Source organism: Cloeon dipterum, chromosome 3 (assembly GCF_949628265.1).
Source record: "Cloeon dipterum chromosome 3, ieCloDipt1.1, whole genome shotgun sequence".
NCBI classification, from domain to species: Eukaryota; Metazoa; Arthropoda; class Insecta; order Ephemeroptera; family Baetidae; genus Cloeon; species Cloeon dipterum.
Genome location: NC_088788.1, coordinates 20,840,306 through 20,856,708, shown reverse-complemented (window position 1 = coordinate 20,856,708; position 16,403 = coordinate 20,840,306). Strand labels below are relative to the sequence as shown.

The 16,403-nt window shown below is 38.1% G+C and overlaps 5 protein-coding genes across 10 annotated transcripts; 2 read left to right on the top strand and 3 right to left on the bottom strand.

Moving 5' to 3' along the window:
* The first annotated feature begins 101 nt into the window (after nucleotides 1-101).
* On the top strand, nucleotides 102-2,297 carry LOC135938732 (carboxypeptidase B-like). The gene is made up of 9 exons (XM_065482623.1): nucleotides 102-240; nucleotides 294-506; nucleotides 597-699; nucleotides 769-1,080; nucleotides 1,433-1,523; nucleotides 1,582-1,730; nucleotides 1,806-1,862; nucleotides 1,923-2,007; nucleotides 2,085-2,297. The coding sequence occupies exons 1-9, from the start codon at nucleotides 116-118 to the stop codon at nucleotides 2,279-2,281; spliced, it is 1,332 nt and encodes a 443-aa protein (XP_065338695.1). The 5' UTR covers nucleotides 102-115; the 3' UTR covers nucleotides 2,282-2,297.
* Nucleotides 2,298-2,900: 603 nt separating this feature from the next.
* LOC135939644 (uncharacterized) lies at nucleotides 2,901-5,986 on the top strand. Of its 3 annotated transcripts, none has more exons than XM_065484129.1 (7): nucleotides 2,901-3,168; nucleotides 3,357-3,512; nucleotides 3,835-4,271; nucleotides 4,345-4,401; nucleotides 4,845-4,937; nucleotides 4,992-5,285; nucleotides 5,347-5,986. In XM_065484129.1, exons 2-6 carry the CDS (start codon nucleotides 3,367-3,369, stop codon nucleotides 5,264-5,266), a joined length of 1,008 nt encoding a protein of 335 aa, XP_065340201.1. In that variant the 5' UTR covers nucleotides 2,901-3,168; nucleotides 3,357-3,366; the 3' UTR covers nucleotides 5,267-5,285; nucleotides 5,347-5,986. The 3 variants fall into 3 exon arrangements, with proteins under 3 accessions (XP_065340201.1, XP_065340202.1, XP_065340204.1); XM_065484130.1 differs by having other exon boundaries at nucleotides 5,335-5,986; XM_065484132.1 differs by lacking the exon at nucleotides 4,345-4,401.
* A 200-nt stretch (nucleotides 5,987-6,186) lies between these two features.
* On the bottom strand, nucleotides 6,187-10,519 carry LOC135939643 (general transcription factor 3C polypeptide 3). The gene is made up of 7 exons (XM_065484128.1): nucleotides 9,927-10,519; nucleotides 9,580-9,859; nucleotides 9,210-9,523; nucleotides 8,796-9,148; nucleotides 8,103-8,559; nucleotides 7,069-7,398; nucleotides 6,187-6,652 (listed from the first exon to the last, which is right to left on the bottom strand). Exons 1-7 carry the CDS (start codon nucleotides 10,245-10,247, stop codon nucleotides 6,188-6,190), a joined length of 2,520 nt encoding a protein of 839 aa, XP_065340200.1. The 5' UTR covers nucleotides 10,248-10,519; the 3' UTR covers nucleotide 6,187.
* Nucleotides 10,520-10,993: 474 nt separating this feature from the next.
* On the bottom strand, nucleotides 10,994-12,977 carry LOC135940673 (annexin B10-like). The gene is made up of 8 exons (XM_065485664.1): nucleotides 12,751-12,977; nucleotides 12,443-12,592; nucleotides 12,059-12,257; nucleotides 11,919-11,998; nucleotides 11,776-11,857; nucleotides 11,517-11,720; nucleotides 11,278-11,459; nucleotides 10,994-11,225 (listed from the first exon to the last, which is right to left on the bottom strand). The coding sequence occupies exons 1-8, from the start codon at nucleotides 12,928-12,930 to the stop codon at nucleotides 11,124-11,126; spliced, it is 1,179 nt and encodes a 392-aa protein (XP_065341736.1). The 5' UTR covers nucleotides 12,931-12,977; the 3' UTR covers nucleotides 10,994-11,123.
* Nucleotides 12,978-13,267: 290 nt separating this feature from the next.
* Nucleotides 13,268-16,306, bottom strand: LOC135940674 (annexin B10-like). 4 transcript variants are annotated; one of them, XM_065485667.1, is made up of 9 exons: nucleotides 16,159-16,306; nucleotides 14,885-14,925; nucleotides 14,654-14,830; nucleotides 14,394-14,598; nucleotides 14,256-14,335; nucleotides 14,108-14,177; nucleotides 13,867-14,043; nucleotides 13,628-13,809; nucleotides 13,268-13,574 (listed from the first exon to the last, which is right to left on the bottom strand). In XM_065485667.1, exons 2-9 carry the CDS (start codon nucleotides 14,894-14,896, stop codon nucleotides 13,515-13,517), a joined length of 963 nt encoding a protein of 320 aa, XP_065341739.1. In that variant the 5' UTR covers nucleotides 14,897-14,925; nucleotides 16,159-16,306; the 3' UTR covers nucleotides 13,268-13,514. The 4 variants fall into 4 exon arrangements, with proteins under 4 accessions (XP_065341739.1, XP_065341740.1, XP_065341737.1 ...); XM_065485668.1 differs by having other exon boundaries at nucleotides 13,268-13,571; XM_065485665.1 differs by having other exon boundaries at nucleotides 14,108-14,335.
* Between the last annotated feature and the right edge of the window lie 97 nt (nucleotides 16,307-16,403).

The window sequence follows — 16,403 nt, the reverse complement described above, 5'->3', positions numbered from 1 at the left end:
TATCAATTTTTAGCAGCAATCAACCAAGATCTAAATAGCGTCTTCGTTTTCTTTGTGTTTTAAATGCGATAACCAAACACTTTTCATATCAATCGGCTAATGTTGTTTCAAAATTATGCTTTTGAGTGGCCACTCTCACAATCCCACTGTGCAGATCGCGAAAAAGATGGATGTTAAACTAATTTTGCTGCTTCTGGTGAACTTTGCTGTCATCTCGTATGGGAGAAAATCGTATGAAGGGTAAATATATATATTATCAAATATTTTTATAGCTAAAAACTTGATGAGTTTAGGTGGCAAGTGTATCGAACAGCCCCTCTAACCAAACTTGCACTTGAAGGACTCCATAAACATGTGTTTTCCGACCCAAAGTTTCAAGTTTGGAGCCAGCCGATTCTCAATAGGCCAGCTGAAATTGTTGTTTGCCCTAAAAGTCGAGCTAAATTACTAAATACTTTAAAAAAATTGAACCTGAGTCCCAAACCTTTCATCTTAAATATAGAAAAGTGAGTACTGGAAATTATTTTGATCACTGACATGTCTAATATTGAATCCCCTAATAAGTTACACTTTTAACTTAATTTTATTGCTCCCAGATTCTTAGAAAAAGAGAGGAAAGAAATAGAGAATATAAAGAAGCAAGAAATATACGGCCTCATCAACCACGTTACATTTGAACGATATATGGATTTCACTGAGGTTAGCCAATTACTTTTTGACATTTTTGACACAAAAAACCTTTAAACCTGGAAAAACAAAAATAAACAGATCACCGACTATTTAAATGAGGTAGCCGCTAATTATCCCAGCATCGCATCTCTAGAGACAATCGGGTCAAGCTTTGAGGGCCGTCCGCAAACTTTACTGAAACTATCAAATGGCAGTGGCTCTAATAAGAAAATTGGTGTTTTCATCAACGCAGCCATCCACGCGTCTGATTGGATTGGACCGGCCGTCGCCTTAAACGCAATTCACCAACTTACCACAAACCTAGCCAACAATCAGGCTTTCTTGGACATGGCCAACTGGTACATCTTACCAGTGGCCAACCCTGATGGATATGTTTATTCCTGGGATCACGTATGTTTAAATTTTGCGTAAAAATACTGCTTCTTTTTGCTCTGCAGACCGAAAATTTCAAATTTTTAAGCATTTTTAAGCTTGTAATTTAAACAAGGGAAACTTGTATGGTTAAAAAAATATATTTTACAACGTCTATTCCCATTTAGGAAATATAAATGCTGATCATAGAAAATATTCGGGGTTGAAATAGTGAGCTTCTCACAGTTTGAAAACGTGTATTATGTCATTATTATTTGGTTAATTCTCTTTGAGACAGCTAATTCCAAATTTAATTTTCCTATGGGAGTAGCCAGTTGTAAAAATAAAATTTTAAAACTTAAAACAGTTTATGATGTGTTTATAAATAAAGGATCGTCTGTGGCGAAAAACCCGGCGCCCTAATAAGGGCTCCAAGTGCGTGGGTGCGGATCCCAATAGGAACTTTGATGTTCACTGGGGTGGTAAAAATGTCAAATAAAATATTGCATTAAGATGATAATAACGAAATTGCTTGATTAGAGGGCAGAGAAACTAACCCGTGCGTGGCGTTCTACCAGGGACCAAATGTTTTTTCAGAAGTAGAAAGCAAAAACATCGCTGACTATTTGATTCCCAATGGCTTGGATGGGAATTTGCACCTGTATATGGTGCTGCACACATATGGACAGGTGTGTGATTTTATGGGGGTTTCTATTTATATAAATGAATTCTATTGCGTAATAAATTTTATTTAAAATAAATAGGTTTTGTTGCATCCCTATGGATACACGACTGATCCGCCCATCAATGTAAATGACCTTGTAAGATTCGGTGGAACTTTGTTTTAAATATTGTTTTGATTCCACTTTTTTACAATTTAGGCTTTATTTGGCTCTGAAGCAGCCAGTGCGCTGAAAGCAGTTCGTGGAACAAAGTATGAAGTCAGCAACATTACCAACGCTTTTTGTACGTGATAAAAATATTTCGCTTTTGCTATTTTGAAAGAAGGCACGCACTTCACTCTCATTTTTCTTATCTTTCAGATCATCCATTCGGCAACAGCAAAGATTTTGCCTACGACCAAGCTGAAATCCCATTCACATACACCTGGGAGTTACCAGGAGGCGGTGAAAACAGCCACGACGTGCCACTGTCAGAAATTAAATTTGTCGTCGAGGAGACTTGGGAAGCATTTAAATCATTGGTTCAGAGTGTTTACATTGCGAGGAAAAATTTGTGACACGGGGAAATATATGTTGAGTGTGAATAAATAATAAATTTAAAAAGAAAAATTAGGAAATTATTTTGCCTTTACTATATAGTAGCTGTATTATTTCTAAAAATATTTTATTTTTATAAAAGTTATAAGCCAAAGTTTCATACACGGCCTGATTTATCTCGGCAATCGAACTCTTATTAATCATTATAAATGATTATAATCAATCTCAATTTCACTAACAAATCGTAATATTAATTAAATACGAATAAACTATTAAAATATTAGGTATAGCTATTCGAGGTTGGTCAATAGCGAAAGCTCATGAGTCATTGATTGAAAGGGACTGAAACGCTATAATATAGATCTAATCTATATATCTATACTCTCCAATGATCTCTTAATAACGCCATTCACAAAAATTATTCTGAACATTAGCAATAAATGCGATAAAGCCTTTTAAAAGTGCAAAGCATGCAATTTGTGCCGCAAGCCCGTGGAAAAATCGGAAAAATCAACATAATATTTATGCGGACCGAAAAATTTCCCGCGCTCGATTATAGCGACGCCTGGCCAAACATTGACGCATGTGCACACATGTGCGATTGTGCGCGCAATCTCATCACAAACAATCACAAATGAGAGGCACTGAGGCAAATTGTAAACAAACGTAGATGAACGAGCAACACCATTGTACCTTGTAGCTGTGTGTAATTCAGTCTGAGGCTGATTTATATTTTCCTGAGACGAAAAAAGACTGGAAGAAGCCGAAGAAGCCCTAAGCAGATTATACATACTTGCATTTTTCAAATTACAATATCATACACAATAAATTACTCTGTCAAGTCTGACCCATTTTAATGTAGCCGGTCGCGAACGATTTTGTCTGATTCTGTTGCTGTTCCTATTGGGTAAGATTAGTAGAATATATAAATATTCTCCAAAATTAATATGTATTTTAGTTTTTAGACAACGAAGTTTTCTCAAAATCAAATGATCTCTCAAAAATTGAACGCTAAATCATTTTGGTTCATTTGATATTGACTTTTCTATCTTTTTAATTTTTTATTCAAATTTAACGATATTGTTTCTTTTCAAGCTTATGCAAGATGGTATCAAACAAGAGACTATTAACTGAACGTGTGGAAGAATCCCTGGCAAATGGCTTTACGAGACAATTGGTAACAAGAGGTTCGGGAAAAACCAAAGGAGGGATCGACATTTATGTTATTGCTCCTGATCGAACCCGATTCAGGTATGGATTGCACAATTATTATACAATATGATTGTAGTAATATTCCTCTTTCCCCCTTTTTTATTCACTCCCTTCAGCTCAACAAAAAAATTGATGTTTTTATAACATGACATTTATCTATACTAAAACAATATTGATATTTATTACAATAACTCAATCATCTTTCTCTAGTTCTGGAAATTTGAATCAAATCGTGAATAGTACATTGCTTATTTAAATTTATGTCAAAAATTTGACACTTCCTCCTAAATAAATTTTCATCATGCGAATTATATTGATTTATATCTAACCCTATACCTATATTCCTTTTATAAAACCACAGGTCGCGAGTAGAACTTCAGCAGTATCTGAAAAACTACAAAGGAGAGAAAATCGATCCTGATATGGCATTCCGAAGGCCAATGAAAAATAAGATCAAAATGCATTACAAAGACAAGTTCCAAAAGAAAAAGATTCTCAGAGTCAAAGTGAAAAGAAAAAACAAAGGAAAAAGTGTGGAGATAATTTCCAAGGGAAACTGCACCTTTAAGCTGGCGAACATCAAGAAAGGCGCACAGCTGACCTCAAGGCAAGTAGACCACTTGGCAGGAAAAGCTGGACTTCCTATTGTCAGGGTAGCACTTGAGCGGCTTGAAGCAGAAGAAGTTGATACAGGTCACCAGGAACCAGACGTGGGAGAGGATTCAGACGTGGCGGGAGATGAATTCTTTAATCACTTCACTATGATCTATGGCGATCGTCACAGTGGGATGGAACTAGGTAAGACAACTTGAAATTTTCAAATTTTCATTTAATGTCATGATTACATTGTGTTTGTAACTTACGGTTCTAGACAAAGAGCACTCTAATGGGATTAATTTCACATCAAATGTTTCAAGTGATGGTGAAGGTAATACATAATTTTAGTTGCTTACTTGCACGTTCATATTATTTTAAGAAATATGTGCGCAATAAGATGAGTGTTTTCATTATAAATTAAACATATTCCATTAAGGAATGTTGATGCAAATCCGACGATATCTATGAATTATGATATATTCGTTAGATTTTTAACACAATTGGTAAGATTGAATTGATTTTAATATTATTTTGTGGTCAAAATTACTGGGATCAATTTTTGCGAGGTGCTAAGATAAAAGTTTGAGGGCAGAATCAGAATGCCTCCAACTCTAAGGGTGTCAAATGGAAAATTTAAAGGGAGACAGTCTGGCTTGCCCAATTTGCCAAATCAATACTGTCATATATATAGATTTAGTTATAAGTGAAAATAGGAATGGGTTACAAAAATCAAACCTCTGAAAATAGTTTGTAAAACACTTCTTTTGTTTGCAGACAGCAACCCGTGCCAACAGTTGGTGCCAATAAAACCTGAATTGCAGATGCAAGATTTTGCCCAGCATTTCCAGCCAGCTCACGGGGCTTTAGGTACTTTAAAGTGCATATATTTTCTGAAGCAATGTTAAGATATTGTTTATTCAGGTGAATGCTCATGTCAACACATCTTATCTGGCAAGTTCCAAGCCAAGCTGCCGTTAACTCATACAAAGCTAGAAAAAGACTTTGTTGAGCTGGTGGCTCAAAATGACAACCATGAGAGGCAGATTAAAGAACTTAAGTGCAAGGTTGAAAGTTTGAGCAAACAGGTGGACGGCCTTGCTGCAGACAATCAAATGCTCCGTCAGCACAACTCGTTGTTGAAAATGAAACTAATTGCCAATCAGCTGTCGCCAGAGGTTACAATCACAAAAGTCTGATGATTTTCATATTTATAAGGTACTTTTCTCAATCTTCATATATTGAAGTTTTTAACTAATATCTGAAGTCCCACTCACAGCTACTATGCCATTGCGCAGCTGCTGTCTGAACTGGCTCCACTACCAGTTTCAGCTCTTGCAGGAAGTAAGGATGGCACCACCCTTAGTTTGCAGCTGGCGATTTCATTCCTGCTCCTGTTCTCATTGAGGTTCAAAATTAGCAGCGCCTCATCATCGCCATTCTACTCTATCCTTTGTCAACAATGCTCAGATGAAAAGACTTAGCAGATTACTACTACAGACTGAAAGTCCAGTATAAATTGTACATATTTTTTTTAATGGCTGCAACAGTTAAAAAGTATTATTTTTGTGAAATAAGGGAATAATGTACTTGATAGACCTACCTTTCTTAGAATTGAAGGCGACAAGAATTCTCATACTGTGCTCATGATTTATAAACCCTTGGCTGCAAGCATTTTTTAAAATTTTTTGTGCAGCTCCAATGAATTTATCTGTAATCTCATGTTTCTCTGTATTTTGTATGTGTGAAAGATAATCCAATCTAATTTTATCTTGATTTTTGAGGAGTTTCTTCAGATAGTACAAGGCGAAAATAGCATAGAACATGATAGTTTATGAAGTCAATTATTCCCAAACATGATTACATATATTATGCCATAGTGAAAATTTTGTATCATTGAATCAAAAATATTTTCTTGATTTAAAATTGTTTCATTGTCTGAATTTAAATCATTCCATTATTGAAGATATATTGAGTAGGAAAATTCGTTGAGTGGAAATTTGGCTGACAGGACAAACTTGTGTTCTGACAGGATTGCTCACAAAAAATTATTAGAACCAGGTCAATTTTATCAGCAATACAAAACTTTTCACTGAAATAGTATTTTTTATTTATTCGATTTATTCAAAAACTAAATACTTTTGATACAAACGCCGAGCCATAGGAGAATTTCCACTGGAAGTGTAGATTAGAGCCAAATTATAGGCACATTCCCTAGACAAATCAAACTCTGGGCACATGGCTTTTGTGTTGAGAGCAAGTTTGTAGTAATGCACTGCCAGGTGCAAAATTGACAACTGGTGCATCGCCCTTCCCATATTGTAGAACACCTCTTGCTTGTGACCTTCAGTGCGGAGGCGTTGATACTCTTCGAAATACGCCCTAGCCTGCGTAGCCATGGTACTCTTGTCCTGGACAAATTTCTGACAGCTGATGTGCGTCCAGGTGATGCCCAGCATCAGTGCTGTATATGCCTCGGGACTGATTTTCTGTCTGGTGCACAACTCGACCAGCGCGTCTTTGTATGAAGCGGCAAGAAAAGTGTTGTTGAGGTTTGCCATGCCGACAGCCCAATTAGATGGATCCTATTGAACATAGAGTTTTATTCTACTGAAGAAGCAACTTGAGGAATGTTCCATTATTGAAATAATATTCAAACACTATTTTTGTTCAATAAAATTCAAACCAGGCTATTTTTGTTGCCAATATTGCCAATTTTACTTTCCTGCCTAATTTCGGCCTTCACATAAAAAATAGGGCGTCAGTTCATATCCAAAACTAGTTCGCATAAATAATTTAATGTCCGATTTTTTACCACAATTTCTTCAAATGTTTAGCAGAAAGTAGTCTGAAAAATAAAATTCCGCTCTTGGCAATGAGGAAACAGAATGCCCGAATTTTATTTCATCAATAGAAGGTTCATGCTAGAAATTTAATTAAAGATATATAAGTAGATGCTGCTAGAGTCAGCATCAAAAAGATATTGTGAGGGAAATAATACCTTGCTATAAAGTCTTGCTACGAATTTTGTATGCCTTGTTTCATCCAGTTGCCTGCAAGTGAGTCCAAAGAGATGCCAGGCGTAAGTAGACCTGGCATTATTGAAGAGGATGTTTCTGCAGTAGACCCAAGCAAGTTGAGGGTCTCTATGGCGGATGCACGAGACAGCGACTAAGAAGTTCAGAAGATTGCTATGTGGTGTCAAAGGTTTGACATGCGAGGCGACAAACACTAAGCGTTTGAATTCCCTGAAGCGCTTCAGCTGCATGCACAAATCACAGCCCTTGGTCACTACATCTAATAAGTCATCTGAAGATGGTCCATTCTCCACCTGTTGATTGGTAACAATGGTTAGTAAATTTCACAGCACTTTGTCATTAAAATCCCCTTGATAGGACAGCAGTTAGCGACCTTTACAAGAAGGTACACTAAATTTATGTTTTCCCATTAGAATTTTTTTGTGATATATTAAGAACATGTTTTCACTCTTTGAAAAGAGCTCAAATAAGAAAGGGCAGGATTTTCTTTGCTGAATTTTTGTGAGAGGAATTTTTTGTAACAATAAGGAGATGAGAATTGCTGGGTTATATTTTTTGCAACTTGTTTTCTCTTTTTGTTTGCACTCTGAGATGAGTGTAGGTGGACTTTTTCAACGATCAATTGTTCAAAATTCTTCTGTGGAATGAATCTTCTTTAGGAGATTGAAGTACTGCTAATGAGGCCTGGGGGGGGGGGGGGCAAACAGCTGCTGCATAGAACGATAATATGTGATATTGTATTTTATTATTAAATATTTCAATTTTTGGCCACACATTCCTTGTTTTTTTTCTGTGGGAGTAGCCAATCAATTATATTAATTTTAAAAAATAATCAATTTTCATCAAATTATTTTTATTGCGGAGTGATTTTTAGTTTATACTGATGAATAGAACAAAACCAAGTTTTCAGGGTATTGCCAATTAGAGTAGGACTTCAACAATGGCTGAATAAATATTTAAGTAATTTATAGGTATTGAAAGAGCTGATTTTACTTACCTCTTGATCAAAGCCTTCTCTTTTTTTTTTAATGATAGCCAGTTCATACATCTCTTTGACTGATCCAGGTTTGATATACTGCTCCATTAACTTAATGGCGATACTGATGCATTTTTCTGGGCTAGATTGATATAGCAACAGAAACTCTTCGTAGAGAAGCCTGGCCTCCGGCTCGTCAGAGTGGAGCACTTCCAGCGACTCTTTGTGAAGGTTCATTTGACAGTATATAGAACTCAGGGTCAGTCTGGCTTGTATATGCTGTGGTGCATGCTTGATCACATTCATGTAGGACTTCTTGGCACCTTCCAGGTCGTTCAAGTGGCGCAAACACTCTCCACGTGTCAGCCAAACAGCAGCAGCAGTGCTGTAAGCCTCTGACTCAACTAGAGGGTTCATAAGCACCATGGCTTCCTTGTATCGACCCTTAGCCATCAAGGCCTCCACCATATCCAAGAATCTGAAGAACAAAATTGGATATTACTTAACATAGTTTATACATTTTTTAATCAAACATTTACATTCCTGAAAGCTATCAACTGACTCTTGACTTGGTACCCTCGCACTCTGTCATTGATTAAAAAATATATCTACATCTTTGCTTATCGCCAGCTAGTTTCTTGTAAGAATCAATTTATTGTTGAAATTTCTTTTAGAAATTTAAATAGCTTTAAATATTGAATTAATCAAACAAACCTTTCACCGTGATCTTCTCTTGGGTCTTTAATGAACATCTTTAAGATGGGCTCAAGCAGCTCTTTGCTCACGTCTAGTCTCACCAAAAATACAACCAATTTGGCCCTGAGATCAGGTTCCATGGTTGGACAGTGGCAAACTTTGAATGGTGGCTCTTTAGGCTGTAGATCCAATCCATAGACTTTTCGCAACATGTCCAGGCCTTTGAGATTTTCGTTTTGCTCACAGTGAAGCTCAACCAAAAGGTGGATGTCGTCTTCACTGGCGCTGCCCTTGCAAGCGTTGATTGCAGCCTCCATGATTGAGGTTGCTTTTGCCAGGTTGTTTTCTTGGTGATACTCCCGCGCAGCAATCTGTCGAAATTAACAATAAAATTATATCAAATACTTTGGCAGACTGGAATTTTGACCTCACCTTGGCCTGGAGCAAAATTAGCCTTCCGTGCTGTTGCGCACACCGAGGGTTGCTGCCAATGACCCTGACCATGTTCTCTCGCGCCCTGAGCACAGCCTTGCTCTGTCCCATTTTGATCAGCAATTTGATTTGCCTTAGTCTTGGGTCAGGGTTGAGTCTATCACTGCGAATGGCGCTTGTCAGGCAAGTGAGCGCTTCGTTCTTTTTGTCAAAATCAAGAGAGGTTTCAGCTAGCTGCATCCACTCATCTGCTCCACAGCTTGACGACAAGTGAGCAGCGATGAGAGAATAGTAATGACCACTTTGGTGGAAACCTATAAATCAAAACAGAATTATTTTAAATTTGTGAATATACCAAAATTTAATGTACCTTTATCCTTTTGAATAAGAGCAAGTAGATTGTATGGGCCAGGTGACTTGGGCATCTGCCGAATAACCTCTTCACAAATTTTAGCAGCCACGTCCAGATCCCCCTGGGTGTACTTCAGATTGGCCTGGCCCATTAAACTCCTTAGAAGCGGTGGCAAGTCTCTTCTGCCTGGCCTGGACCTACGCCGACTCGCGTCAAACTCTCTGCAAAAAGCCTCCCTCTTGGCCACAGTCTTTTTCTTTGTCACCCTTGATTTATTTGATGGAGAGTAATCTTCATCCTGCAAATGAATGTTAATGACAGAAGTTAAATAAATAATCTGAATAAGGCGCAGAACGCTAAACAACCTTGTCATCGTCATCATAACTGGACTCATCATCAGCTCCACTTCTGTTGTCTTCGTCGTAAACCTCTTCATTTGACTCAAGGGTTTTCAAGTATACTGAGAAAGGTAATTTGCCAGTTAAGTACATTTGTGTTAGCTCGTTCATCCTTCTGGCAGCCATCTCTTCTCGCTGATCTTCTGTAATTTCGGCCTCGTTCGATTGTGTGCCTGAAGTCGATTGCTGAGGAATCTGCGGCGGTTCATCACCTTCAGGGTAGGCCGAGTCGACGAGCATGGCCACTTCAGCCTCATGCTCATTCAAAAATTCTTGATCCACATCCATGACGTGATACGATTTGACGAATGATGGTTTCAGTTAAAAGTGGTTCTAATATGAAAGTTTTAACTGATAATTATAATTGCAGGATGATAGGCCAGTATGTATCACACATTAGTCGTAAAGTTGCAGGGCATTAGTGCCAGCAATCTAAAGTCTGAATCCGTTCGAATACCGAGCTGTCTAAGGATGTGAAGGCAATGACTGCTGAAAAGACTTCGCCTGACTAAGACACTTAGCACTTAGACAAGGGCTCTGCGACTTTTGTGCTTGCATGTGTGTGCTTGTGCCGGGGCCGGGTTTCTGATGTTGTTGTTTTGTTATTGAATTTAAAAGTATGGTGGGGGTGTGGTCAGGAACAGCGCGAAACAAGAAATCGATTGTCTTTTTTTTCTCTTTCTGCACAAACCATAGCGCACTCGGTGAGTATGATGGGAATTTTTTGTTCTTAAGGTTGCCCGGCCGGTTTAGACCTATTATAACGGGGTTTGCATTTTGTCTACATTAATTTCTTTTTTCAATTCATATTTGTATTTTCTCGTGTGTTTTTATTCTTCATCTACATAATATACTTATTATAGTTACGTTTTATTCTAATCAATGTTTATTACATATGTATGTACACTTCATAATATAGTATGACCCATTATTCTTCCAATAATTGTTGAATTTCATTTTGTACAAAATGGTAAAAACCTTTTGGGGAGGAGGATTGTGAGAATTTTTCTGATGAGCTGCTTAAAAATGCAATGTTACGTTTTTATAGTTTTTATTTGTCTCTCTACAGAGGAGAATAGAACGATTAAATGGAACTATATAGCTATCCCATGGTGATATTTAGATAATGCCGCACATTATTTTAATAAGCATTTTTCATCTTCTTCATTTCGCGCGATTTTGCGCTTGCGCTTGGTATGCTCTTGCCTCTATAAACCCCTCGATGAGTGACAAAAGAGCCCTTTTGTAATCCCCTGATGTCTCGCTCTGAAATTTACTTCGTTTGAAAATTTGATAAATGAAGATTTGAAAACTTTACCTCCACGGCTCTCGAGAGAGTTTTGCCGTAGCTCCTCTCGTAAGCCGCAGCAACCTCTTCCAGGTCATGCTCAAAGCGACTTACAATCACTCGAATCAAAGTGATGTCATCCGTTCCAGCGCCTTCAAATGCTTTGCGCAGCCTGTTAGCAAAGAAATTGGGAATGTTCCTACAGCAGTCAACTGTTGAAATATCAAGAGTAAATTTTTTGGACATTTAAGACATTTTCATTAATTTACTGGAGCACAAGAGCGCCTTTTCCAAGTCGCCAGAGAGCTCATTTTGGACAACGTCATCGATGAATTGACCGTGAAGGTTCTTGAACTCTTTGAAAGTCAGTTGGCATTGCCCGTAACTGTCGTGGGTTAAGATTTGGATCAGTAGAACAACGTTTAATTCCTTCTTCGCCTCCTTAACCGGCGCCGATTTCTTAGTCTCTTGTTCTATATTTATTGTGTTGTATTTAACATGCAGAAGTTTTTTTCTATTATCACTTACGAACTCTGGACGTTGGAGATTCGTACAGGTGAACAGCATTTTGCTTGGCTTTGTCGGGATCGATGGAGGTTCCACGAAGACCCTTTTATGAAATTATTAAAAATATAATGATTCACATAAAATATGCATGTCAATAAACTCACCCGTGCCATTAGCACCAACAGGTCCTGCAGTTCGTTCTGGCTTTCGCCAGCCAGGTGGTCTGTCACAGTGATTTCAAACACTGCAATATTAATTGTACCATTTTAAACGGTGGTAATTTTATCTTTTTACTTAAACTTACGATCCACGTAAGAATCCGCAATTTTCTTGATTTCCATGGTGTTGCGTGGGCAAAGTATTTCAACCACAGTGCACCACTTTTTGTTTTTGATTCCCTTGTGCAAGTCATTGGCTAGGAACTCAGACTGGCACGTCATCAGTGCCACGATGACGTCCTCAAAGTGTCCACCCAGTTCATCCTTGAGGTCAGCAATCAAATCCTGTAAGTACAGGTCAAATTTTTAATTCTTAGAATCTACAGCAATTTTTATGTTGCTTAATTAATTGCAATAGGACGATTTCAAACATTTTTTTATTTTAAATTTCTCCATTTTGCAGATCTTTTATTGTTATAAGTATCAGCTAAGTAAGCTGTACAGTGAATTTAAAAAAATATAATATGTACCCTGTTGAATTCCCTGTTGTAGCACTTTAAGATCTCTTGGCGCTGAGCGCACGTGCGATGTGTGATAATATCAATTATCACTTTTTCGTTAGTGCCGGCGCCCTTCATGGCTTTTCTTAGTGCGGCAGCGTCATCAGCAGCAGCACATGCCTGAAATGATAATAAGTTCCAAAAAAATAACAATCTCCTGCCTTAACCAACAAATTATAAAATTTTAATCAATTTGAAGAAACAATTACCAATAGTCATTGTAGACACAGTTAGGTAAATTATTTTCAACGCTTTTCCCCAAATTTCAAGAAACGAACCTGTTTCAATGATCCAGACTTGCTTGACTGTTGCTCAAACTGCCCAGTTTGCTGCTCAAACTGCCCAGTTTGCTGCTCAAACTTTCCAGTTTGCTGTTCGACATATCGCTCGGATTGCTGTGAATCTTGCTCGAAATCCTCCACGTATTGGGACGACTCTTGTTGGATCTGCTGCGACATGGTGCTGAGGGACAGTCAATACACACTGGGATCACACCCTTCCTGTGTCCACGCTTAAATATCTTCGCGATAGTCTGACCACGACCACAACCTGTTTATTTTATCAGACTAGTGGCCACAAAATTAAAAAGAGCAGGCTTTTTAAGAGCCCACTTAATCAGTTAACTTCCTGTTGTTTGACCAAAGCGTCGCTCCCTAAAAGCCACACGACAAAACCAAAGCGCGCGCCTAGAATGTTTCCTTTGGTTTTATGTTAACACAAAGAAACTGACTAATAGTTTCATATTCATTTTAAATTTTAGCAATAATTGAATACTTTAAATAATACAAAACTAAATTAGTTTTTAGGCAAAACGATTTATTTTTCTGAGACATAAAATATTTCTGGTTTTACGCTTTTAATCTCACTTTATGAAGTATATATTTAATATATATATTTTTGCATCAATAGCAAAAGCTACCATCATGCGCTGCACATTATACTTTTCCATATTACTTTAATAGCTACATGCCGTTTTCAAGATTGTATTTAAATGAGGAAATAATTAACACGGTACAATGAGAAAATTTTGATGAACCACATCTTATGCATCTCCAATAATACTCAGCAGGGCCCGTTTGTAGTCGCCAGACGTCTCGCTCTGCTGGGATCAAATGCTATTTAGAACTTCTATTCATAAAAAAACATTTGACTTACTTTGACGGCGCTGATGAGAGTTTTGTTGTAGATTTTCTCATACGCTCTCTTAATGTTCGCCAAGTCTATCTCGGAGCGGCTCACGATGATTCTGATCAGCGTCACGTCATTAGTTCCCAGTCCCTCCATGGCTTTGTGCAGGCGGTTGGCGTAAAACAACACCTTGTCTTGCACGCACTCAACTGTAATTTCCAAGCATCAAGCTTATTTTCAAAAATTTATGAAGTCAAATTCTTTACCAATCGCCATAATGCCATCCAGAAGCTCTCCAGAGAGTTCACTTCTCAAAGATTCTTCAATGCATTTGCCGCCGGAAATGCTTTTGTATTCCTGGAAAACCAGCCGCAGTTGTGCGTGGCTGCTGTGAGTGAAGACCTTGTTGAAAACCTCTTCGTCCGTGCCCCACTTTCCCTCGCCTGTCAAATTTTAAACAAAATGTTGTTTTTTCACGAGGCTGGGTTTCCTGTGATTGTGACTCACCAGCATCATACAGGCTCTGAGCATCCTCTCGTGCTTTATCCGAGTCAACGTTGAACTCTTCACGCACACCCTGCATGACACATTGGAAAATCATAAAATACGTGACTTTTTGATACGATGAGCTATAAATACTATTAATTGAACGTACAGTGACAAGCAAAGTCAGAAGGCGTCGGAATGAGCTTTCAGTTTCACTGCATAAATGCTCCGCAAGCGGCCTGTTGTGCACTAATACCAGAAAGCGCATTTTATTGTTATTTAATTTTTTTTAATTAAAAGTTCTTACGTCGTTCATATGTGTCGACAATCTCTTTGATCTCTCTGTTGTTCCTGCTGCAAACAATCTCAACAATGGTCGCTTCATCAGTACCCATACCCTCCATGGCTTTGTGCAGTTGGTTGCACATGTACTCCACAGGCGGGTCCATCAGGCCAACGATCACATCCTCGAACTTGCCTCCTAGCTCGCTCTTCAAGTCCGCAATTAGATCCTGAATTTTTAGTTATGATATATGCTGTCAAATTCCAAATTTTTAGATTTCATACCCTGCCAAACTCTCGGGTAAATGCCTCTTTGATCTGCTGCCTTTGGCTGTTGGATCTGTTGCAGAGAATGTCTATAATAGCCTGCTCATCGGTTCCAAATCCCTTCATCGCTTTGCGCAAAAGGGTCGCATCCTCGACGGCGTTGAAGTCAGGGAACGGGCGGATAGTTGGCTCAGGCTGTACATTTTTTATATAATATTATTTTAATAAAAATTGTAAATTTATACTTACAATATAATCCATATTTCCAGAATATTTTGTGATTACTGGCTCTGAAATCATAAAAGGAGAATATTATAAAATGATATAAGGTTGAAAATTTGTAAACAGTTTATTGAATTTATTGTGACGTTTTCTCAACTCTCACAACAGATAGGTTGATATAATTTGGATAATTTGGGAGAGATCCGAGTGATTATAAAAAGTTTCCTGCAACTTTCTCTCACCGCAAAATTAACTAAGGAGTGAGAGACAGTGTGGCAAAAGCGCGTGTGGCACTGGCGGTGCTTTGACGGCGGCGTGCGGCCGGCCGGTGTGTGTTATAAATGTGTGCAACGCTGCAGCGCACGAGAAATCCAGAATGTATACACGTATTTATTGTACAGCTGGCGAACGCAGAGGTCGATGACCTGTGTGGGGGCCCCACTGCATGGCCAAACTGGAGAATGCCGGGACCATATTTTTGTCTGTGTTAGCAGCGCGCAGCCATAAAGTAAATTTCAATTTGCATTCTCTTTAGACTATAGCGCCACTGACATGAGAGAGAGAGACCTCTTGAAATAGAATAAGAGGCGCGCCGACAAAAACTCTCCCCTGCAAAATCTCCTGTACTGCTAACTTTTTGCGCTCACGATAAATTTTTAAATTGTATGCTCTAATTTGCAACTCTTAGAGATTTGAATTTTTAAAAGCAGCTTTAGTTAGAATATGGAAGATTAATTTGCAGCCGTAGCCATAATTTGTTTTTAACATTGTGACCTTTAATACTGTGTGCTTACGCAGTATATTGTGCATTTTATAGGTTTCGAGCTAACAAGACAAGAGCAGAGTGTTTGTGTATTTGAAACACTTTTATTTGTAAGATTATTGTCCTATGTGCAACTGGAATCTGGAATTTTCTAAACTATCGCAAGATAACAAAAATAAGTTAGTTTAATAGGTTTTCCTATAATTTGATGGACTCACTGGTTCGTAGAATCCTGACAACACGCGCAGCTTCTCTTTCGTGACGCTAAATAAAAATGGGCGTCACTGTTGCTCCTCTATTGATCGACTTAAAAGGATGGTGCGGAGCTTAATTCCTTATTTCCCATTTCAAGAAATATCGAAATTATACACGACACATTTTCTGCCTCATTTTAATAATTATTATTGTTTCATGCGCTACGATAAAGTATTTTGCTGCAGGCTAGAAAGTAGCAGAGATAATAGATAAGATTATGATTTTATCTAAAAATCATTTTCATCCTTTACACATTGAAATTTTAAATTTCAGATAAACTCACCAAAATTTTATGAATTGCGTGGGCGGCGCGGACTAGTATCCTGTTCAGACACTGCGCGAGTTAACAAAATGAACAAAATCAACCTGAAGCTGGTGCCGACTCTGACTCGACTGGTCTCGACTGAGGTCGGGTATATAAAGTCTGCAAATAAAGGCCTGCGACGAAGGCAGCATATTATATCTTCTCCTTCCCTCCTCGTCTCGTATACTTGTGTCTTCTTCAAAGCGAGCTCAGCTCGCTCTTGG